Raw genomic sequence first — 25,680 nt, 5'->3', positions numbered from 1 at the left:
TGTATCCATGTATGGTTTGAATGACAATTAAACTTGATTTAATTTGATTTGAATTATCCAGACATCTAAATTGCTGAGAGAACATTGTCAGTAGATGTGCCCCTGAAATGGAATAGATAGGAGCAAAGCACTCAGTCTGTGCGTTCTGAAAATATGAAGGTAGTGTTTTGAAAAATCTATGCTGAATAATTTCCAAAAATGTGCTTGCTCCATTTCTTTTAGATTAATATTTAGCAAAGTTCAGTTCTCTCTCTTTCCATTATAGCCTGGGAAATTAAATCAATGCTCTTCTAGAATACATTTGTTATTTTATTCCATACTTTTTCTCACTAACAATCTCTTGCTGCTCATCAAAAGTCTGTTTGTCAGCTTTTCCTTCTATTGAATCTTGACCAAGTCATTTTCTATGTATAACCATGTTATACGTTTTCAGCCTAACATGGAATGAAGAAGTAGTCCATCACAAGAGTTGAATGCTTGGTCTATAGTACACCTGCAGTTCTTTTGAAGTTCAACTAATATCTCTGCTTTTATTTTAGCCCATTAAAGTACCTATTCATTTCACCTCTGACATCCTTCACTGCACCTATTTCTGCCACCATATCAATTGGTGCTGCCAAACGGTCTTGCATGAAAATGAAGAATTTTTATTTCCTCTTCTCACCTCTTGTTCTTTCGCCAGCAGCCTTAAATCTATGCCCTCTGGTTATTGACATGTCTTTGATTTTACTATCTCTGATCTTATGCTGAAGCTAATTATTTTACCATCATTGCCTCTCAAACATTCTCTGACTATCAGATCATTGCTGCGATTATGCAGAACCAGCTCTGCTCATGCAGCTTATTGGATTAAAAGAGTTGAAAGAGAACCGCCACACTGCACTTTTCTCAAGGTGCTGTGTCACACCACCTTGGAAAGCTCGCTCATCCACCTAATTTTTGAACTATTTGGCTGGATGGAGTGCATTTGTTCAAATCCATTAATCAAAGAGAGTGATCAAACTTTCTTTAAAAATTAGCTTTGTCACATGTACATCGAAACATCAAAACATACAGAGTTTGCATTAATGACCAACTCAGTCAAATACGAGGGGTGATTGATAAGTTCATGGCCTAAAGTAGACGGAGTCAATTTTAGAAAACCTAGCACATAGTCCCCTCCTACATTTACACACTTAGTCCAGCGGTCATGGAGCATACGGATCTTGGACCTCCAGAAAGTGCCCATAGCAGGGTGATTGATAAGTTTGTGGCCTAAGGTAGACGGAGATGAGTTAAACAGCTCTCGTTACATGCACATGCATTTCAACTCTTTGAGTGATTATGCAGAAAGTTTGAAGTTAATACTCACCTCCTTCTACCTTAGGCCACGAACATATCAATTATCCCTTGTACGTGCTGGGGGCTATCTGCAAGCGTTGGCACACTTCAGGTGCCAACATAGCATGCCCTCAATTTACTAACCCTAATCAATACAGTTTGCTGGCATGTAGGAAGAAACCGGAGCACCCAGGGAAACTCACGCGTTCATGGGAGAACATACAAACTCCTTACAGACAGTGGCAGGAATCGAACTCCAATCATGGGAGGTTTAAAGCGTTATGCTAATCACTATGCTACTGTGCTGCCTTGTCATCTTCGTGTATCGCTTTGTATGTCTGGGTGCATCAAATGCTTGATACACTTTTCATATATCTGTCTTAACTACTCTTTAAAGTGCGCATACTCCTTGTATAATCTCAATCTCAGGGATAGGAATGGTTACTTTGAGTGCCAGGCTTTAGATGTTTCAGAAAGGACAGGGAGGGAGGCAAAAGAGGTGGGGGCATGGCACTGTTGATCAGAGATAGTGTCACGGCTGCAGAAAAGGAGGAAGTCATGGAGGGCTTGTCTGCGGACTCTCTGTGGGTGGCAGTTAGAAACAGGAAAGGGTCAATAACTCTACTGGCTGTTTTTTATAGACCACCCAATAGTAGCAGGGACATTGACGAGCAGATAGGGAGACAGATTATGGAAAGGTGTAATAATAACAGAGTTGTCACTGTGGGAGGTTTTAATTTCCCAAATATTGATTGGCATCTCCCTAGAGTGAGGAGTTGAGATGGGATGGAGTTTGTTAGGTGTGTTCAGGAAGATTTCTTAACACAATATGTAGATAAACCTACAAGAGGAGAGGCTGTACTTGATCTGGTATTGGGAAATGAACCTGGTCAGGTGTCAGGTCTCTCAGTGGGAGAGTATTCTGGAGATAGTGATTACAATTCTATGTCCTTTACCATAGTATTGGAGAGGGATAGAAACAGACAAGTTAGGAAAGCGTTTAATTTGAGTAAGGGTAAATATCAGGCTATCAGGCAGGAACTTGGAAGCATAAATTGGAAACAAATGTTCTCTGGGAAATATACGGAAGAAATGTGACAAATGTTCAGGGGATATTTGCGTGGAGTTCTGCATAGGTACATTCCAGTGAGACAGAGAACGGATGGTAGGGTTCAGGACCCATGGTGTACAAAAGCTGTTGTAATTCTAGTCAAGAAGAAAAGAAGAGCTTACGAAAGGTTCAAAAAACTAGGTAATGATAGAGATCTAGAAGATCATAAGGCTAGCAGGAAGGAGCTTAAGAAAGGAATTAGGAGGGCCAGAAAGGGTCATGAGAAGGCCTTGGCAGCAGGATTAAGGAAAACCCCAAGGCATGCTACTAGTATGTGAAGAGCAAGAGGATAAGACATGAGAGAATAGGACCAATCAAGTGTGACAGTGGAAAAATGTGTATGGAGCCGGAGGAGATAGCAGAGCTACTTAATGAATACTTCGCTTCAGTATTCACTATGGAAAAGGATCTTGGCGATTGTAGAGAAGACTTACAGCAGACTGTAAAGCTTGAGCTTGTAGATATTAAGAAAGAGGATGTGCTGGAGCTTTTGGAAAGCATCAGGTTGGATAAGTCACTGGGACCGGACAAGATGTACCCTTGGCTATTGTGTGAAGAGAGGGAGGAGTTTGCTGAGCCTTTGGCAATGATCTTTGCATCATCAATGGGGACGGGAGAGGTTCCGGAGGATTGGAGGGTTGCAGATGTTGTTTCATTTCTCAAGAAAGGCAGCAGAGATAACCCAGGAAATTATAGACCAGTGAATCTTACTTCAGTGGTTGGTAAGTTGATGGAGAAGATCCTGAGAGGCAGGATTTATGAACATTTGGAGAGGCATAATATGACTAGGAATACTCAGCATTGCTTGCTCAAAAGCAGGTCATGCCTTACGAGCCTGATTCAATTTTTGAGGATGTGACTAAACACATTGATGGAGGTAGAGCAGTAGATATATTGTATATGGATTTCAGCACAGCATTTGATAACGTACCCCATGCAAGGCTTATTGAGAAAGTAAGGAGGCATGGGATCCAAGAGGACATTGCTTTGTGGATCCAGAACTGGCTTGCCCACAGAAGGCAAAGAATAGTTGTAGACGGGTCATATTCTGCATAGAAGTCGGTGACCAGCGGTGTGCCTCAGAGATCTGTTCTGGGACCCCTACTCTTTGTGATTTTTATAAATGATCTGGATGAGGAAGTGGAGGGATGGGTTATTAAATTTGCTGATGACACAAAGGTTGGGGGTGTTGTGGATAGTGTGGAGGGCTGCCAGAGGTTACAGTGGGACATTGACAGGATGCAAAACTGAGCTGAGAAGTGGTTGATGGAGTTCATTCCAAGTAAGTGTGAGATGGTTCATTTTGGTAGGTCAAATATGATGGCACAATATAGTATTAATGGTAAGACTCTTGGCAGTGTGGAGGATCAGAGGGACCTTGGGGTCTGAGTTCATAGGACACTCAAAGCTGCTGTGCAGGTTGACTCTGTGGTTAAGAAAGCATAAGGTGTATTGGCCTTCATCAGTCGTGGGACTGAGTTCAGGAACCAATAGGTAATGTTGCAGCTATATAGAACCCTGGTCAGACCCCACTTGGAGTACTGTGCTCAGTTCTAGTCGCCTCACTACAGGAAGGATGTGGAAACCATAGAAAGGGTGCCCAGGAGATTTACAAGGATGTTGCCTGGATTGGGGAGCATGCCTTATGAGAATGGGTTGAGTGAACTTGGCCTTTTTCCCTTGGAGCGACAGAGGATGAGAGGCGACCTGATAGAGGTGTATAAGGTGATGACAGGCATTGATCGTGTGGATAGTCAGAGGCTTTTTCCCAGGGCTGAAGTGGCTAGCATAAGACGGCACAGTTTTAAGGTGCTTGGAAGTAGGTACAGAGGAGATGTCAGGTGTAATTTTTTTACGCAGAGAGTGGTGAGTGTGTGCCAGTGACGGTGGTGGATGCGGGTACGATAGGGTCTTTTAAGAGACTCCTGGACAGATACATGGAGCTTAGAAAAATAGGTAATTTCTAAGGTAAGGAAGTGTTCAGCACAGCTTTGTGGGCTGAAGGGCCCGTATTGTGCTGTAGGTTTTTTATGTTTCTATGTCTCTAACATAAAATACTTGTTCAGAATCAGAATCGGAATCAGCTTTAATATCACTGGTACATGGTGTGAAATGTTTTGTGAAATGGCTATGTATATACTGTAGGTATCCAGGTAGCATAGCAGTCAGCGTGACACAATTATAGCTCGGGGCATCAGAGTTCACAGTTCAATTCCAGTACCATCTGTAAGGAGTCCTGTACGTCCTCCCTGTGGAATGCATGGGTTTTCCCCGGGTGCTTGTGCTTCCCCCCACAATCCACAGACATACCAGGTAGGTTAATTATCATTGTAAGTTGTCCTTTAATTAGGTTAGGGTTAAGCAATAATGTCGAGGGTTGCTGGGACAGAATGGCTCAAAGGGCTGGAAGGGTCTGCTCTGCACTGTATCACCAAATAAATAAAATAAATATAATTATGAGGTCGAGGACATGGATTCATGGTCCGTTCAGAAATCAGATAGCGGAGGAGAAGAAGATGTTCCTAAAACGCTGAGTGTGTGGCTTCAGGCTCCTGTATCTTCTCCCTGATGGTAGCGATGAGAAGAAGACATGTCCTGGGTGATCGGGGTCCTTAATGATCGATGCCACCTTTTTGAGGCATCGCCTTTTAAAGATTCCTCAGTGCTGGGGAGTCTAGTGCCCATGATGGAGCTGGCTGAGTTTGCAGCTTTCTGCAGCTTTTTCTCATTCTTAATTATGCGACAGCAACTTTCTCATAGCATCATAGGTGGACAGTGAATTGGTGGAGTTGTGGAGTGTGAGCATGTTTGTCAAAGGATACACCAGGATACAGATCAACTGGAGGCACGGATGGAAGAGTGGCAGATGGAATATAATTCAGACGAATGTGAGTTGTTGCACTTGAGTGGTCAAATGTAAAGCAAAACAGAGTAAATGGGAAAAACCTTAGAAAAACTGGTGTACAGAGGGATCTTGGGGTGCAAGTCCATAGCCCTCTGTAAGAGTCAACACAGGTTGACAAGTGTGCAGTTCTGGTTGCTGCATTACAGGAAGATATCAGGCTTTGCAGTAGCTGAAGATATGGTCCACCAGGACGACCCTTGAATTGGAGAGTATTAGTTATATGAAAAGGTCAGATAAACTTGGACACACTTGGATAAATTTAGATTGTTTTCTCTGGACTGTCAGAGTCTGAGGGGACTCCTAAAAGAGGTTTATAAAATTATGAGAGGCATAATTGGGGTAGATAGTCAGAATAGTTTAAAATAGTTAGGATTTCTGGTTATTGATCTTTCACCACCAAGGTGAATTGTGAACTCTACTCCACAGATGATACCTAAACTGCAGAATATTTCCAGCATTTTTTCCTTTTATTCTACATTTCCAGCACTGACAGATTCTTGCTTTAAGGACTTAATGCAATAAAGATGTGACCTTACGTTAATGCAACTATTCAGTTTTAATTGAAACAATACATATACATTGAAGGGCAATGCAGGGTCTCAACCCAAAAAAATCAACTATACATTTCCCTCCAAAAAAGGTTGCCCGACTTGCTGAATTCTTCCAGCATTTTATATGTTTGTTGATCCAGATCTCCAGTATCTAGGTCTGTCTTGTGTCAGTTTTAATTGGAAATTCACTTGAATACACAAAGTAAGTACTTCTTTGAAATCTGCCATCAAGCTAAAATTATCAATACAGTTCAAATTCCATCCATCTGCCATATTATTGAAATGTCTGTCTGATATCAGGTACAGCAGTCAGGAATCAATGAGAAATATCATTGATTTTTGTTGGACTAACACGTCCCCTGTGATGCAAAGAGATTTATTTCTTTGATTCAAATGAGTAAAATTTCCTTTGTCTGAATAAATGCGTCAACAAATGTTTGAAAGGTTACTGTCATTAATTCTGCCTGAGGCACACTGAAGACCTGACATCCACAGAAATCATTCTGAACATCAGTGTTGAAATATATGAGGCAATTTCATAGAGATAGTGGGGGATATGGACTTAATGCACAGTCACTGGTAAAGGAGAAAAGAAAGGAAAACAAAATAGAAATGAAATATAAAGGTGAATTATATGGATGTTGTAAATTCGAAATAAGTAGAGAATGTGCTGGAAAATACTCAGCAGACCAGGCAGTATCCATGGTGACAGCAACAAGATTAATGTGTTCTATCTATGGCTTCCCATTTGAGCTGAAATGAAAATTTAACTTCATTTCTCTTTCAGTAGATATTACCTGGTTATGTTCCAACATGTTTTATATTTAAGAATCTGAATGATGTTCTGAGGAAGGTGATGTGCTGGCTAATGGTGATGCCATTCTGAGAGGTATTTACAATTGGCTTGTGGCTTCTCCAGATTCTGGTTTTGATTACTGTAGAATGGCTGGTCTCCCCTTGCCTGGAGGAACAGCATAACAGTACAGGGATTATCCCTTGCTTACTCAAACTGGACATGGTGAATATTCTTAGTTCCAGGAATCTAGGATACAGTAAGGGCATCATAGTAGTTTAAAGATTAGTGCAATCTCTTTACAGCACCAGCAATCATTGTTTGGCATTTGATTCTCAGCTTTGGCTGTATAGAGTTTGTACATTCTCCCCATGACTGCATGGGTTTCCTCCAGGTACTCTGGTTTTCTCCCACATTCCAAAGACGTCCGGTTTAAGGTTAATAAATTGTGGACATGCTACATTATCGCTCGACGCATGGCAACTCTTGTGGGTTACCCCCAGCATAATTCTTGGATTGTGTTTGTCAGTGACACAAAAACGACACATTTCACTGTATGTTTCAATGTTTTGAAGTACATGTGACAATGAAGTTACTCTGTAAGCATTTGCATGTTGGGGCTCATTCCTATTGACAGCTGGTACATTATCTGTTCATGTTATTCCCTTAAAGGTGCATCACATATTAACTGTGGTAACTCTATTCATCTGTATTTTTTTCAGTGAAAAGCAGAGGAAATCCATTTGACTGAAAAACTATTTTCTTCAGTTCAAGGAGATCTGGCTACATTCATGAATATATTTAGCATTTTAGATGGACTTAATCAGTCATTCAAAGGATATTTTACAAAGCCAACACACGTTATCCAATCTTTAATTGGTAAAGTGGTGGTGAGATGTTACAGTCTTGCAGTTAAAAGCACTCCCATAGTGTTGTCAGGCAGGAAGTTCCAGGACATTGTGTTATCAACAGTGAAGGACTGGTGACATACTTAACACAAAAGGTGAAAGAATAACAAATGTCAATTTTTATTTTTGATCACTGAATATTGTGGGGCAATAAGATTTAGATAAAATACTACATGTGACTTAGTTTTCCTCTGTGCCAATGTATTTGACAAATACAGGGATCACCTGAAAGGAAAAATGCAGACAATATACCTGAAATTACAGAAGTTTAATTTTCATTGCAATTTAATCAGGAAGTGAGTAAAAGCATGAAATCAAGATCCAAATCCTAGGCATAAACAGAATACTATTGAACAGAACTTCATCTCTACATTAAAGGATCTGGTTACAGGTCTGTTTTGCCTTCTCATGGAGTGGTCTGCAACCAGCAATATTAGCCCACATTTACTGACTTGAGCTGATCTGTAATATATATCAGTCTGCTATTTAACAAGGCAGTTAAAGACTTACTTAATGAATATTGATATCTATTTCTTCAAAGATGGTCATTTCTGTGAGAAAGACACCAGCATTTAACGAACATGAGAAAATCTGCAGATGCTGGAAATCCAAAGCTACACACACAAAAAGGTGGAGGAGCTCAGCAGGCCAGGCAGCATCTCGGCCTGAAACACCGACTGTTTACTCTTTTCCATAGGTGCTGCCTGGCTTGCAGAGTTTCTCCAGCATTTTGAGTCTGTTTCCCAGAATATTTAAAACTTCTAGAATATTTAGAATTTTTTAAATCTTCATTTATTCAACTTGACGAGGACAAAATGTAAAAGCAAACCAGCTCTGACACTCACCCTTGCGCTTTGCCCCGCAATAAGCTGGTCATCCTCGGTCTGAACACTTGTCCGGCTGCGCACATCATAGTCTTCTTGCTCGAAGTCCGAGTCATCCTCCAGCTCTTCTGGAGTCTGAATAGAAACAAAAGATAAAGAATTCATGGTGGTTACTCTCATTTTTGCACTGCCAACCTCTTTGTTAAGTGCACATGTGCCCTCAGATTCTACAACATTAAACCACTGATCGGAACTGCAGCTATAAAATTGCACAGGGTCGTCATTTTTCTTAAGTAGAACTGAGACCAGTGCTAATCCCAGTGTTGTTAGACAAGCTTTTGTACTGGAACATTTCTGAGTGAGCTCTAATTAATAACAAGTCCAATTTCAATAAAAATCCCATGTAGAATTGCACTGTAAATCCATCTCCTCCAGGGGCGATGAGTGCCTGACATACTGCTTTCTAATTCTGCTTCATCTAATGAGTCTTGCTGCTGGAGGTCATTTAATTGCAGAATCTGGACGTCTCCAAGAAAAGTGGTCTCATTTATTTCAGTGGAATCATTTTTTCTGTGGCAATTCTAACAGAATCATCGGAAAAATATTGAAAAAAAGTGTGAAGGAGCCACACATTTGCTCATACTGTTAGCTTTTCTGAAGGCTGGCATGTTATTTAGCAGAGGAGTAGAATGAGGCCATTCAGCCCATTGAGTCTGTTCCACCATTCCATCATGGCTGATTTATTATCCCTCTCAATCCATTCTCCTGTCTTCTCCCCATAACGTTTGAGACCCTGATCAATCAGGAACCTATCAACCTCTGCCTTCAATATATCCAGTGACTTAGCCTGCACGGATGTCTGTGGCAATGAATTCTTCAGATTCACCACATTCTGGCTAAAGAAGCTCCTCCTCAACTTTGTTCTAAAGAGATGTTTCTCTATTCTGAGGCTGTACCCTCTGGTCCTAGATTCCCACACTAGAGGAAACATCCTCTCCACTTCCACTCTATCTATGCCTTTCAATATTCGATAGGTTTCAATGAGAGCCTGTCATTCTTCTAAACTCCAGCAGGTACAAGCCTAGAACCAACAAATCCTCCTCATACATTAACCCTTTCATTCCTGGGAACATTCTCGAGAACCTCTGCTGGACCCTCTCCAAACCCAGCACATCCTTTTTTAGATCAGGGGCCCAAAACTGCTCATAATAGTCCAAGTACAGTCTGACCAATGCCTAAAAAAGCCTCAGCATTACATTGTTGCGTTTTATTCTAGTCCCGTCAAAACGTTGCATTTGCCTTCCTTACCACTGACTCAATTTGCAAGTTAACCTTTGAGAAATCCCACACAAGATCCCTTTGCATCTCTGATTTTTGAGTTTTCGCCCCATTTAGAAAATAGTCCGTGCCTTTATTCCTTCTACCAATGTGCATGATCGTGCACTTCCCTATGCTCATTTCCATCTGCCACTTCTCTCTCAGTCTATGTCCTACTGCTGACACCCTGCTTTCTTAACACTACTTGTCCCTCACCCATCTTTGTATCGTCTTTGTATCGCCACAAAATCATCAATTCTTTCATCCAAATAATTGACATATAATGTGAAATGAAACACTAACCCAAGAATACCACTAGTCATTGGAAGCCAATTAGAAAGGGCTCCCTTTATTCCCACTCTTTGCCAGTGCTCTGTCCATTCTAGTATCTTTTCTGTAATGCCTCATGTATGGCCAAGTAAGGAACATTCACTGACTCTTCTTTGTCTACCCTGCCTGTTATTTGCTCAACGAATTCCAACAGATTTGTCAGGCAAAATTTCCCCTTTAGAAAATCGTGCTGACTTTGGCCTATTTTTGTCATGTACCTACAAGCCCTGAAACCACTTCCTTAATAATACATATACCATCTTTCCAACCACTGAAGTCCAGCCGACTGGCCTAATTTTCTTTCTTCTGTCCCACTCCTTTCTTAAAGAGTGGAGTGACAATTACAATTTTACAGTCCTCCGGAACTATTCCAGAATCTTGTGATTCTTGAAAGATCATTACTAATGCCTCCACAATCTCTTCAGTCCCCTCTTTCAGGACCCTGGTGTGTAGTCATTCTGACCTATCAGCTTCCCAACCACCTTCTCCTTAGTAATAGCACCCCGCTTGTGTTTGCCACAGTGAAGACTGATACAAAATACTTATTAAGTTTGTCTGCCATTTCTTTGTCCCCCATTACTACTTCTCTGCTGTCATTTTCCAGTGGTCTGATATTCACTCTTTTTTTTATTCTTTATATATCTAAAAAAAACTTTTGTAACCTCTTTTATATTATTGGCTAGCTTCCCTTCATATTTAATCTCTTCTCTCTTTCTGACTTTTGTAGTTGCCTTCTGTTGGTTTTTAAAAGCTTCCCATTCCTCTATATTCCCACTAGTTCCTGGATGTATTTGCGAGTCATGCTTCACTGTCAATTTTTAAAGAGGCGAATCTGGTTCCAAGTTGAACAGCTACCTGCAGAACCATATCAGCACCTGACCCCACCCCACCAATGATTTATACTTTTCAAAAAAGAAGGTCCTGGTGTAATAGAGTGTGTCAGGTAGCATCTGTGGAGGTAGAGGAATGATCAATATTTCTAATCGAAACCCTGTATCAGGACTGGTCATCCATTGACTTCCTCCTGCTGATTGAATTTTGCTCCAGATTCCAGCATCTACAGCCTCTTAGCTCCATTTTTTGATTATTTCATTTATATTATTAACTTATTCTTCAAAATGACCCAGATCTTTCTGCTTATCCTCAATGAAAAAGGGTATTGTTCCATCTTAACAAGGGAAGTTATCAAAGACAACCCTAACCTATTTGCCACCCTTCTCCCTCCTTCAGTTCACAATTAAACAATATTATAATTCTGAGATAATAACAATGATCAATGCAACTTAGTTTGAATTAGTCTCATTAATGTTATTTTGCATTGCTTTGAATTTTGTGATTGTAATTACAGAATGAGCTAATAGGTTCCTTTTGTGATAACATGGCTTCCATACGGATGGGAAGAGGTCCAGGAGAAGAATCTCAGCAGGGAGGCAGATAGACAGGATAGCTTTAGAGAGATATAGACTAAGTACAGGGAAATGGGATTAGCTCAGAAAGGCGCCGTTATTGTTGGGGATAAGTTAGGCATAAGGCTTGTTTTCATGTTGTATAGTTCTATGACTCTATGACTCAACCTTTCTTGCCTAACTGTTAGTTGTTAGTAATCAGAATCCGAACCAGAATCTGAATCAGCTTTAATAAAAGAATCAGAATTAGGATCAGGTTTATAATCACCAACATGTGTCATGAAATTTATTAACTTAGCAGCAGTAGTACAATGCAATATATGATAATATAGAGAGAAAAAATAAATAAGTAAATCAATTACAATAAATATATATGTATGTATATTAAATAGTTAGATTATCCCTGAAAAGCAACAGTAGGCTTCCTTACATAGAAATTATATATAAAGTGAGGTAGTGTTCATGGGTTCAATGTCCATTTAGGAATTTTATGGCAGAGGGGAAGAAACAGTTCCTGAATCACTGAGTGTGTTCCCTCAAGCTTCTGTACCTCCTTCCTGTTGGTAACAATGAGAGCAGGGCATGTCCTGGGTGATGGGGGTCCTTAATAATGATCGCCAACTTTCTAAGGCACCACTCGTTGAAGACGTCTTGGACATTATGGAGGCTAGTACCCAAGATGGAGCTGACTAATTTCACAACTTTCTGTGGCTTCTTTCATTCCTATGCAGTAGCCCCCCCCCCCCCAAATACCAGACAGTGATGCAGCCTGTCAGAATGTTCTCCAAGTTACATCTATATAAGTTTTTGAGTGTTTTAGGTGACAAAGCAAATCTCTTCAAACTCCTAATAAGATATAGCTGCTGTTATGCCTTCTTTATAACTGCAGCGATATGTTGGGACCAGGTTAGAACCTCAGAGAGTTTGACACCCACAAACTTGAAATTGCTCACTCTCTCCACTTCTGATCCTTCTCTGAGGATTGGTTTGTGTTCCCTGGCTTACCCTTCTTGAATTCTACAATCAACTCTTTCATCTTACTGACTTTGAGTGCAAGATTGCTGCTATGACACCACTTAACTAGCTGGTATATTTTGCTCCTGTACACCCTCTCATCTCTATCTGACAGTCTATCAACAATGGTTGTATCATCAGCAAATTTATAGATGGCATTTGAGCTACACATAGCTACACAGTCATGGGAATAAAAGAACTAGAGCAGTGGGCTGGGCACACACCACTGAACTGATACTCCCTTCATGAAGTCCATAATCAATTCCTTGGTCTGATTGATGTTGAGTGCGACACCACTCAACCTGCTGATCTATCTCGCTCCTGTAGGCTTCCTTGTCACCATCTGAAATCTGCCAACAATAGATGTGTTGTCGGCAAATCTACAGATGGTGTTTGAGCTGTGCCTAGCCACACAATCAGTGGTGTGAAGCAGTGGGCTGAGTACACATCATTGAGGTGTGCCAGTCAGGAGATGTTATTTCTGATCCATACAAAGTGTGGTCTTCTGGTGAGGAAGTCAAGAATCCTATTGCAGAGGGAGGTGCAAAGACTCAGAGTTTGGAACTTGTTGATTAGAACCAGTGGAATGATCCTGTTGAAATCTGAGCTGTAGTCAATAAACAGGAGTATGATTTATGTATTACTGTTGTCCAGGTGATCCAATGCCAACTGGAGAGCCAATGAGTTTGCACTCACTGAAGGCCTATTGTGGCAATAGGCAAATTGCAGCAGGTCCAGGTTCTTGCCTAGGCGGGAGTTGATTCCAGCCATGACCAAGTTCTCAGACCACCTCGTTCATCAAATAAATGTGAGTGCCATTGGGCGATGGTTGTTAAGCAGCTCACTCTGCCCTTCTTGAACATTGCACCCTCTTGAAGCTGGTGGGAACCTCCGACTACAGCAATGAGAGATTGAAGATATCCTTAAACACACCTGCCTGTTGGTCTATGGTTCAATGGATCAATAAGAAAGCCTACTACCATTCTCTAGGGATAAATATGGATATAGAAGAATTGGAAGTTTAGCCATAAAGTTTAAAAAATCCACCCTTCTCCTTTTTGCCTCCCATTTTTCAACACTCCTTGTCTACCCATTAATAAGACAATAGATCATCCGTCATTCTTTGGTTAGATATTAGCATGGTACCGTGTTTACTTAAGGAACAGTGAATGGAAAACAATAAATATGTATATTAGAATAAAAATAACCACCAAACCTTTAATAATCCAACACTCCCAAAGAAACAACTTTATTTTGTATCTTACTTATGCAGGGTTGAGCTAATGAAATAGTTTAGATTAAAGGTCTGTTTGCAAAATTAAAATAAGTTTACTCCAAATCCTAACAACTTTCTATAGGAGCACAATCGAGAGCATCCTGACTGGCTGCATCACTCCCTGGTATGAGAACTGTACCTCCCTTAATTGCAGGACTCTGCAGAGTGGTGTGGACAGCCCAGCGCATCTGTAGATGTGAACTTCCCACTAATCAGGACATTTACAAAGACAGGTATGTAAAAAGAGCCAGAAGGATCATTGGGGACCTGAGTCACGCCAACCACAAACTATTTCAGCTGCTACCATCTGGGGAATGGTATCGCAGCATAAATGCCAGAACCAACAGGCTCCAGGACAGCTTCTTCCACCAGGCCATCAGACTGCTTAACACGTGCTGACACTGTATTTCTATATTATACTGACTATCCTGTTGTACATAATATTATTATAAATTACTATAAATTGCACATTGCACATTTAGACAGACACATAAACTAAAGATTTTTTTTACTCCTGATGTATATGAAGGATGTAAGTAATGGAGTCAATTCAAGTGATGATTAATTTTAATTTAATTTTAGAGATACAGCTCAGTAACAGGCCCTTCCAGCCCAAAGAGTCCAACCGGCCAATTAACCAATTAACCTACTAATCTCTATGTCTTTGGAATGTGTGAGGAAACCGGAACACCCAGAGGAAATCCATGTGATCATGTGGAAACGTACAAACTCCTTATAGACAACAGCGGTTTGTCGTCTGTGCTGGTGACAAAATCTTACCATGGTCAAATGATCATATGATGATCTTATTTAACTTAATAGTCAAATACTCATTATTTAATAGTCCACTGGAATTGTGAAAGGATATTCCTAGGTTTTGTTTATAACAAAAGTAGCTTTCCATCACAAAACATTCTGTTAATTTTATACAAATGTTTGATGTTTATTTTAAGCTAATCTGTCATTGAGGAAAGGACTGCTTCCTGCCATGCATTATCCATTGTTATCAGAGAGCATGAAGGAAAATTGTTCATAAATAATTCACAGATTCTCAGAGTTAACTAAAGACATTGCCATAAGTATCTATTACCCTTGAAAGGTTTCGAGTACTTTCATTTTCACTTTCTATTGTGTCTTTCAGCAAAACTCTGTTGTAATACCTCACAATCATATTGTAACAAATTCAGTGAAACATCTTTATTGTACAAGTGGCATAATCCTTTCAAATACATGCCCTCCTGAAAAGGGATATCAATGTTAATGTTGCAAGGTGTTGGCAGCTTTTGAGTTCTTACTCATTCACACAGAGAGAAAAAAACAGGAAGAAGATGAATGAATAAGTTAGGGAATGTGTAAAAAGGAAAGGGAGGGTGACCCTGTGATCTCTGTCATGGAGGCCGACATCACAATGTCTTTCAAGAGGGTGAACCTTCACAAGTTGACAGGTCCTGAAGGGATACAGTACTCAGTAGGACTTTGAAAACTGTGCAAACCAACTGGTGGGTGTGTTCAAAGACATTTTCAGTCATTCACTGCTGCAGTTGGAAGTTTCCAGCTGCTTCAAAAGGACAATAATCATACCAGTAGGGCTGGCTGCCTTAACGTCCATTAGCACTCACATTTACAGCAATGAAGTGCTTTGAGAGGTGGTTTGTAGTTAGAATTAACTCCTGCCTAAGCAAGGACCTGGACCCACTGTAATTTGAATACCGCCACAATAGGTCTACAGCAGATGCAATCTCATTGGCTCTTCATGTGGCCTTAGATCACTTGCACAATACTAGTATGTTCATCAGGCTGCTGTTTATTGAACCAGCTTAGATTTAACACACTCATTCCTACAGTTCTGATTAAGAAGCTCCAAACCTGGGACTCTTTACCTCCCTCTGCAACTGGATTCTCAACCTTGTCACCGGAAGACCACAGTCTGTGTGGATCAGAAATAACATCTCCAGCTTGCTGCTATTCAACACTGGTGCACTTGAAGGATGTGTGCTTAGCCCACTGCTCTACTCTTTCTACACCCATGATTGCGTGGTTAGGCACAGCTCAAACGCCAATCTATAAATCTGCTGACAACACAACTATTTTTGGTAGAATTTCAGATGGTGACGAGACGGGATACAAGAGCGAGAGAGATGAACTGGTGGAATGGTGTTGCAGCAATAAGCTTGCATTTAACATCAGTAAGACCAAAGAATTGATAGTTGATTTCAGAAAGGGTAAGACAGAGGAACACACACTAGTCCTCATCGAAGGGATCAGAGTGGAAAGTTTGAGCAATTTCAATTTCTTGGGTGTCAACATTTCTGAGGATCTATCCTGGGACCGACATATCAATGCAGTTACAAAGAAGGCACAACAGTGGCTATATTTCATTAGGAGTTTGAAAAGATTTGGTATGTTACCAAAGTCACACGCAAATTTCTACAGATGTACCACGGAGAGCTTTCCCATCTGGTATGGGGGAGGCATTGCACAAGATTAAAATAAACTGCAGAAAGTTGTAAACTCAGTCAGCTCCATCATGGGTACTAGCCTCTCCAGCATCCAGGGCATCTTCAAGGAGCGATGCCTCAAAAAGGCAGCATCCATCAATAAGGACCTCCGTCACCCAGGACATGCCCTCTTCTCATTGCCCTCATCAAGGAGGAGATACAGGAGCCTGAAGGCACACACACAATGATTCAGGAATAGCTTTTTCCCCTCTGGCATCTGATTTCTGAATGGACATTGAACCCATGAACACTATACCTCATTACTTTTTTTATTTCTGTTTTTGCACTTATTTAGTTTAACTTTTTTTATTATATACAGTATATAACACCTGTAATTTACCGATTTTATTATTATGTACTGCAATATACTGCTGCCACTTAACAACAACTTTTATGACATATGTGGGTGACATTAAACTTGATTCTGATTCTGAAAACAAGGTGAGAAGGAAGTGGAAAAGTGGTGAGAAGCAGGAAAGGAGAGAAATCAGATGCAAACTAATTGCTGGAAATGAAAATACGAAAAGTAATTCAGTATTACAGGCTGTTATAAACAAAATGGTCCTTCCCTGTTCAAACCACGGCTTTAAAGTCAATTCATTAAGAGGGATATACAGCTATCCATTTAGATTTAATCTTATTTTGGATGATATTTAACCAAGAATCTCCAGAGTCACAGAATCTAAGTCATTCAATCTGCCTAGAAACTCCCAGCAGCTATATTTCTTTCGGAGTTTGAGGAGATTTGGTATGTCACCAAAGACTCTTAGCAAATTACTGAAGATCTACTTTGGAGAGCACAGGATTGGGAAAAAAACTGCAGAGGGTTGTAATCTCAGCCAGCTCCATCATAGGAACCATCAAGGATACCCTCCAAAAACGATGCCTCAAAAAGGCAGCATCCATCATTGAGGACGCCCGCTATCCAATTCATGCCTACTTCTCATTACTACCATTAGGGAGGAGGTACAAGATCTTGAAGGCACACACTCAGTATTTTTGGAACACTTTCTTCCCCTTCACCATCAGATTTCTGAACAGTTTATGAAGCCATGAAAACTATTTTGCTCTCTGAAAAGGGATCTAGTGCTTTCCTGGCAAATATGACAAACAAAGCAGGGTACAGTTATCAATTTTAGCTGACGTTTCGATGACAGACTCTGCCATCTTCATCAGGGATGATGCCTGGGTATGTCTAGTCCAGTGGTATATATACCTCTGTCATCTGTCCCTCCTGACTGGTTAGTCCTCATCCACTCGGGTTTGCACTGTCCCACCTTGTTTACAATCGAATTCCGTTTCTCTTCGTCTTTGTTAAAATTCTTTTTCTCTAGTCTTACTTCAATGGCTTTCTTCACCAGGTGGTCCCAAAAGCCACTGGCGCAGCACAGTAGTTTTGTGCCTTTGAAGTCAATCCTATCGCCTTATGGGTTTGTGGGTGGTATTAATCCAGTATTTCTTCAGGATCCTTGGCTGAACAGAGGAGCACTTTTAGTAGTAGACTAAGACAACTGTACTGCTCCAAAGGGCAATATATGAGGTTATTCTTACCCTCAGCCATTAGGTTCTATACTGAGTCAAGCCACGGTCGGGGAATTGATAATCCCTCCTGTTAGACTGTTTGAGGTAAGTTGTTATTCTTTCTTATTTCTCTTCTAATATTTGTATACCTGTGCATTTGTTATGCTACTGTGACACTGTAATTTCCTTTGGGATCAATAAAGTAACCATCTATCTATATATCACCCCTTCAGCCTCCTGAATGATCTGGAGTTCATCCAGTTCCAGCTCCAACTCTTTAGGGAAGATTGTTAGTAGCTGAATGCACTTCTCTCAGTTGTAGTCATCTGGGACACTGGATATCATCCTGCCTTCCCATATCCCACACGAGGAGCATTGCACTATCCTGCCTAGCATCTCTACTGTCATAACTGAGCAGATGTAAAGAAGGGAAGGAAAACAAAAACTTAGCCTTGAGCTTTTCTTTCCTTTGCTTTCTCTGACTGAAGACACTACTTATCTATTTGTTATTTTAAGTTACAGTAATTTTTTATGTATTTCACTGAAAACAATTTCACAACATGTCAGTGATAATTCACCTGATTGTGATGTTCCCTTAGTTTTCGACCCTTCCAGCAGTGGCACAGAATGCCGATTTGTTGTATATCTAACTGTACATACTATTTATTACAAATTACTATAATTTACACGTTGCACATTCAGACGGAGATGCAAAGTAAAGATTTTTACTCCTCATGTATGTGAAGGATGTAAGAAATAAAGTCAAATCAATTCAAAATCCAGGGGATTAATCCTGATCACTGGATCTCTGGGGCTCTCTGTGTGGAGTTTTGCATGTTCCACATTTGACCACTTAGATTTCCTCTGGACACTTTGGTTTCCTCTCACATCTGAAAGATACATGGGTTGGCTGTCGAGAGGTCGCTGATGTGAACGTGAGGAAAAGAAAAATGGGCTTAATATAGGATTTGTGTAAAAGAATTGGTGTGGACTCAGTTGTCTAAAAGAACTGCTTCTATGTTCTATGACTCTATAACTCCATTATTCTTTCTAAAACATAAAGAATATTGTCTACTTGCCTTGACAACTAATGCTCCAACAACACCAAAGAAGCTCCTTACCATTCAGGCTCAATCAGACTACATGAATGACCTCCCATTTTCCATCCTAAACATTAACTATTAATGTCAATGCTGCAGTGTGCATCATCTGCATGATAAGATGCACGGCATTCTAACAGCGCTCCTCAAGTTCAAATTTAGAACAAGGGCAGCCAGTGTAAGGAACAGCACCATCTCATGCCATCCTGTCATAGAAATATATTGCCATTCCTTCATTATTATTAGGGTTAAATCCTGGTATTCCCTTTCCAACAGCACTGCGGAAGCACCTTCCCCAGGAGAAAAGTGGCTCCAGGAGGGATTCATTACCATATGCTCAAGTGATATAAATGCCAGCCTGACCAATAATGCATGCATCCCATTAATAAGCAAAAAAAGCACAGCATAAATTGTTGAAATTGCCTACTTAGGTCCTACTGTCCTTTAGAGAGTGCAATACAGGGTGTTTCTGCTAAATTCTACATCAATGAGCCAATCAGTAAGCCAATAAGAAGGTATTTCTTTTTTTTTGTGGTACTTTGTTGGTGAACTGAACCATCATTTCATCACTACACTTAAAAAGTGAAGCTACTTAATGATAATAAGACATAGAAATTTATTGAGCATTTCTTTGCTCCATGAAGACAACAGTAAATATTCTTCCAGATCATCCCGAGACAAAAGTCAGTAATGAAATTATTCAAAATTCTTGTGTCACTGTTCAAAGTACTGTTTTGCAGTGAGTTCTTGCAGAGCAAATCATCCTCCTTAGGACCTTTGATTCAAACTGAAGATAAAGCCCTGAAAAGGCAGATTATTTTACCTACAAATGAATCATTGTGCCATCAATCAACAAAATTAAAACACAAAGAACAGCCACTTAATAAATATCAGTGACCTCGCCTTGGTTATAAAGGGCAGGATTTCAAATTCAGAAAGTCATGGAAAACTCAGCTAGCAGTGAGGAATCCATAACAAGCTTCAGGAAGACATATGTAGATGAGGAAATTGGGCAGAGAAATGGAAGTTTGTAATTTAAAACAAGAGAAATATGAATGATTCATTGTGGAAGGAAGAATATGTAGAGTAATTTAAATGGAATAAATACATTCTATTTTATTTATTCATTCATGGGATGTGGGTAACACTGAAACAGCCAACATTTCTTTTCCAAACCTAACTGCTCCTGAACTGAGAAGCCATAAAGGGGTAACCACATTAGTTAGTCTGAAGTCACAAACAGTGTAATACCCTGCTGATTTCTGTTATAACTGACTATTATCAAACACAAAACAAGGAACATTAGTGGATAGTACAGGCCATTCAGCCCATGATGTTATACTACCTTCTAACTACTCTATGATCTATATAATCCTTACTTCCTGTATAGTCCTCTGTTTCTTCTTTTATCTGTGTGTCTGCTAAGAAAACTTTAAATGTCCCTAATATATCTGCGTATACTATTATCCCTAGCAGTGCATGCCATGCATCCACCACTCAGTGTGTAATAAACTTGCCTCTGACATCACCCCTACACTTCCCTCCAATCACTATAAGATGCTCCCTCTTATCTGTCATTTCTGCCCTGGGAAAAAGTCTTTGGCTAACCACTTGATCCATGTATGTCTCTTATCATTTTGTAACCCAATATCAAGTCACATCTCAGCCTCCTTCTCTCCAAAGGGAAAAGCTCGAGCTCACTCATCCTTTTCTCTGTTGCATTTTGTTCATGAAGAAATACAAAAGTAAAGTTTTTATATACACTTGTTGGTCACATTTATTAGTTATCTCCTACGTTATAAAGTGGCTACGGAATGTGTATTTATGGTCTTCTGATGAAGGTTTGATGTGTTGTGCATTTATAGATACGTGCCCTTCTGCACACCACTGTTGTAATGTGTGGTTATTTGAGTTAATATTGCCTTCCTGTCAACTTGCACCAGACTGGCCATTCTTCTCTGACCTATCTCATTAACAAGACATTTTTGCCCACAGAACTGACACTCATTGAATGTTTTTTTTTGTTTTTCTCACCATTTTCTATACACTCTAGAGTCTCTTGTGCGTGATAATCCCAGATCAACAGTTTCTAAGATACTCAAACCACCCTGTCTGGCACCAGCAATCATTCCATGGTCAAAGTTACTTAGATCAAATTTTTTCCCCATTCTAATGTTTGATCTGAATAATAACTGAATCTCTCGACCATGTCTGCATGCTTTTATGCATAGATTTGCTGCCACATGATTGGTTGATTAGAATATTTGCATTAACAAGCAAGTTTCCAGGTGTACCTAATAAAGTGGTAACTGAGTGTATTTCATAATGGAAGAGGAGATGATTCACAGATCAAATCTATACCAGCACTGAGAGCAATCCTATTTCCCCACATTTCCCAGTATTCTGCATTTTCACTCTCAACCCACCTACCCTCTGGGTGATTTTCTGTCACAATTAATTTATTGTCTCTTAATATCTTTGAGATGCAGAAGGCAAGCGGAGTACCAAGGACATATCACGGGGAGAACATGCAAAATGTATGCACACACTGGTGGTCAGAAGTGAACCTTGGTTTGCTTAAGATATGTGGAAGCAATTCTACTAGCTGCACCACTGTGTCATCCCTAAACTCGCTATGTTTTAATCTGTCTTGAGGCAAAAAGACTTTATGAGAATTATACACCAGTGGTTACAGAAGCAGGAATTACAAATGGAAAGAAATGCAGCATAATCATTTTCTATCAGTAAACTTAAATGCTGACATATGTTCAGTCTTTTCTAAGTAAAACTAATATGTGATTTAGCATATGTCAAGCCACACCAACTTCCTGAAGCAGTCTGCACATTAAATATTTAGATAGTACTTTTCTGGTAGTTAGTCAAATAAATATTACAGTTGATTTCCCCCTAGTCACCTCTCTAAAATCTTGAAAATGCTCAAGAGCACTGCTATTGGATTCTTAGAAGGAGCAGCTTTGCCCGAAACATGATATCACTGACTACAGAGGCCTTTACGATGATCCTAGCTCGTGAAAGACACTACATTTGTGCCACTCTTTCATTAATAAAACACTTGCTGATCATAAACTGTGCATCACACAGCTTACTTGCAATCAATAATATTTAAGGTTATTTTGGAAGAAAGAAAACATGACTGTTTCTTAGCAAGTTTTGTTGCAGTGATGAATGTTTTAATCCAATAAATTTCATATGTCTGCATTTTTATGACCAATCTGTGCCTGGGGTATTGTCCATTCAAATAGCGAAAGTATTTCACAAGTGCATTATTGACTGTTACACCCCCCCCACCCTCCACTTTGGGATTATGAAAGACTATAACACTGACAATTTAAACACAAGAGATCCTGCAGATCCTGGGAATGTTGAACACAACACACAAAATGCTGGAGGTAATCAGCAAGTCAGGCAAGCTAAGTTCTTCAATCATTTTGAAAGCTTTGCTTTTTCTTTTATTAAGATACCAATGAACATAGCAATCTTAATGTGTGTAGTAGACCATAAGACATAGAAGCATAATTTGGCCATTTGGCCCATTGAATCTGCTCTGCCATTCTATCAAGGCTGATTTATTATCCCTCTCAATCCCATTCTCCTAACTTCTCCCAGTAATCTTGGACACCCTGACTAATCAAGAACCTATCGGCCACCTCTTTAAATACACCAACGACCTTCACTGTTGCCTGTGGCAGTGAATTCCGCAGATACAACACCCACTGGCTAATTAATTTTTTCCTCATCTCTGTTCTAAAGGGACGTCCCTCTGTTCTGAAGCAGTGCCCTCTTATCCTCGACACCCCTCCTCTCCCACTGTAGGAAACATCGTCTCCAGATCCACTCTATCTGGACCTTTCAATATTTGATAGATTTCAACAAGATCTTCACTCATTCTTCGAAACCTCAGTGAGTACAGGCCTAGAGAAATCAAATACTCCTCATATGTTAACCTTGTCATTCCAAGAATAATTATCATAACCTTCCACTGGACCCTCTCCAATGTCATCACATCTTTTATTATATAAAGGCCTTATCCGATTGTAAGCAATCTAAACATTTGTTTCTATACTTCTGTTTGTTGTGTACATCTCGTGGTCTTGCAAGCAGTCAACAAGAATTTATATGTAGTGTTTCTTTCTCTAAGATATGCATCATACGAGTTTACAGAGGAGTGAAGGGAACTGAAGGAAGAACTGATACAGAATGATCACAGGATCGATCAGAGAAGTGGGGATTCAAAAAGGTCCCATAGATGGAGAAGGCTGTGAAGAGCTGAAGTGGGATTGAGTATATTGGAGAGGGAATTCCATAGACCAAAGTAAGTGGGAAGTCAATAGAAGTGTAGTAAGGGAACTGGTAATATGCTGGGGACTGGATTAAAATAAACAAGGAGATCAGTGTAGAGAAGACTGATGGAGTATCAAACTGCAGAGTACAACACTGGTTGGACAGTTGAAGGACCTTCCAAGTTTTACTAGTGGTACAGCTGATAGAGTTTCACCCTCACTCTCCACTATAATACCAATTTTGATGTTATACTGTATGCAGACGTACTAATCATGCCACCTCTATCCTCATTCAAGTCATTAATAGATAAGTCAAAGAAAATAGGACCCAGCCTAAATCCCTGCAGCATTCCATGAGTTACCTATCTCCAATCTGAAAAACAACTCTCCACTGCCATCCTTTGCTTCCTATCACCAAGGCAAGTTTATATTTAATTTGCAATCTTACTCTAAATCCCATGTATTCTAACTTTGTGAATCAGCATTCCATCTGGGATTATCTCAAAAACCTCGTTATAGTTCATGTAGACAATGTGTACTGCCCTGCTCTCATCAATCCTCTTGGTCATCTCTTCAAAAGTACTCCATATCAAATTTGTCCAACATCATTTGAATCCTGACACTCCTCCACGATGGCATGCTTGCCACAGTCATGGTCAGCAACAGTAACTGTGAGTCTTTTCAAGTTAGATCAGGAGTAAAACAGGGATGTGTGATCACCCCAACTTTGTTCACCATTTTCATTGCGACAATCATCCACATTATCAGGGACGACCTATGCCCAGGAATTGAAATTGTCTGCAGAACAGATGGCAGACTTTTCAATCTTGCCCGTCTCAGATCCAAAACGAAGACATCCACGAGTTCCCTCATCGAGTTCCAATAAGCAGATGACAACACTGTTGCAGCTCTTTCAGAAAACCACCTACAACAGATTCTGACTGCCTTCAACCATGCATACACGAAACTTGAACTTACCATCAATTACATGAAGACTCAGATCATCTATCAACCGTCACCAATTGAGACAAATTGGATAGAACCATCATTTCAACTTGGCAAAACAACCCTAGAAAACGTGGATCACTTTCTGTATCTTGGAAGTCACCTCTCCTCCAATGTCGACCTTAATGACGAGATCCAACATCGTCTTAAGTGCGTTGGAACAGCTTTTGGACGTCTCCAAACAAGTGTCTTTCATGATCGTGACATCCGAACAGACACCAAAATGTTAGTGTACAAAGCAGTGGTAATCCCAACGCTCCTGTACGTATCAGAAACCTGGACAACATACCGACAACATCTTGAAAAGTTCCATCAATGCTGTCTTCGAAACATCTTAAATATCAGCTGGGAAGATAGAAGAACCAACATCAGCGTGCTAAATGAAGCAAAAATAACAAGCATTGAAGCCTACGTCATCAAGAACCAACTAAGATAGAGCGGTCATGTTGTTCGGATGAAAGAGGAACATCTGCCGAAACAAATCTTCTACTCCCAGCTTAAAGAAGGCAAACGTAAAAGAGGCGGACAACAGAAGAGATTCAAAGATGTCTTAAAAGCCAACATGAAGAAATGTGACATCGACATCAACAATTGGGAAACTAATGCCAAGGACAGGAAACTCTAGCAAGCCATCACCCGAGAAGAAACAGCAACTTTCGAAACCAATAGATGTGCAGAGTTAGAAGAAAAGAGAAGAAAATGGAAAGAGAGGCAGCAACAACCAAAGCCCGATCTGCCATCTGGAACTACCTGTCCTGAATGCGGAAGAACTTTCAAAGCCAAGATTGGACTCATAAGCCACTTGAGAGCCCATAAGTAGATCAACAGAATGAAGACCATCATCCTCGACCTTGAGGGATAGCCATGACGACGATATCAAATTTGTCAAACATAATTTTCCATGCACAAAACCTAGCTCACTATCCCTAAACAGTCATTGACTTCCTAAATGCAAATAAATCCTGTTCCTCAAAATTCCTTCCAATAATTTCACACCATTGATGTACGGTTTACCAGAATGTCCCTCCCTGGCTTATCTCTGCTTCCCTTCTTAAATGAAGGCACATTAGCTATCCTCCAGCCTTTCTATACCTCACCTGTGGCTAATGAAGATGCACAAATCTCCACCAGGGCCCCAGCAATCTCTTACCTCATTTCCCATAACACCCTAGGACACATTGGTCAAGACTTGGGGATTGATCCACCTTTACATATTTCAAGACTTCCCTTTTTCTATAAACTGAGAGATTCTGCAGATGCTGGAAATCCTGAGTAACACACACTAAATGCTTCCAGACCCTTAATATCCCTTATCAACAAATGTTTCTTAATCTTGCCGGCCTTTGCTACAGCAGAAACATCCTGAACTCTTCTAATCGCACCTTTGAAAGCTTCCCACTTGTCAGATATCCTTTTAACATCCAAACTGCCTCTCCCAATCAAATTCCTGTATGATGCCATCAACATTAGCTTTCCCTCAATTTAGGACTTTGACTTGAG

At 40.2% G+C, this 25,680-nt stretch overlaps 1 protein-coding gene across 1 annotated transcript in view; it reads right to left on the bottom strand.

The window, feature by feature from the left end:
• The window catches only part of ctnna2 (catenin (cadherin-associated protein), alpha 2), a 1,304,830-nt gene that overhangs the window by 204,956 nt on the left and 1,074,194 nt on the right, over positions 1–25,680 (bottom strand). The window contains exon 14 of the mRNA XM_072254800.1: positions 8,434–8,547. Coding sequence (XP_072110901.1) covers positions 8,434–8,547 — 114 coding nt within the window. The remainder of the gene's footprint in view (positions 1–8,433; positions 8,548–25,680) is intronic.

Source organism: Mobula birostris, chromosome 4 (assembly GCF_030028105.1).
Source record: "Mobula birostris isolate sMobBir1 chromosome 4, sMobBir1.hap1, whole genome shotgun sequence".
In the NCBI taxonomy this organism is placed as follows: domain Eukaryota; kingdom Metazoa; phylum Chordata; class Chondrichthyes; order Myliobatiformes; family Myliobatidae; genus Mobula; species Mobula birostris.
The sequence above is the reverse complement of the archived record's forward strand: the minus strand, read 5'-3'. Positions and strand labels throughout refer to the sequence as shown.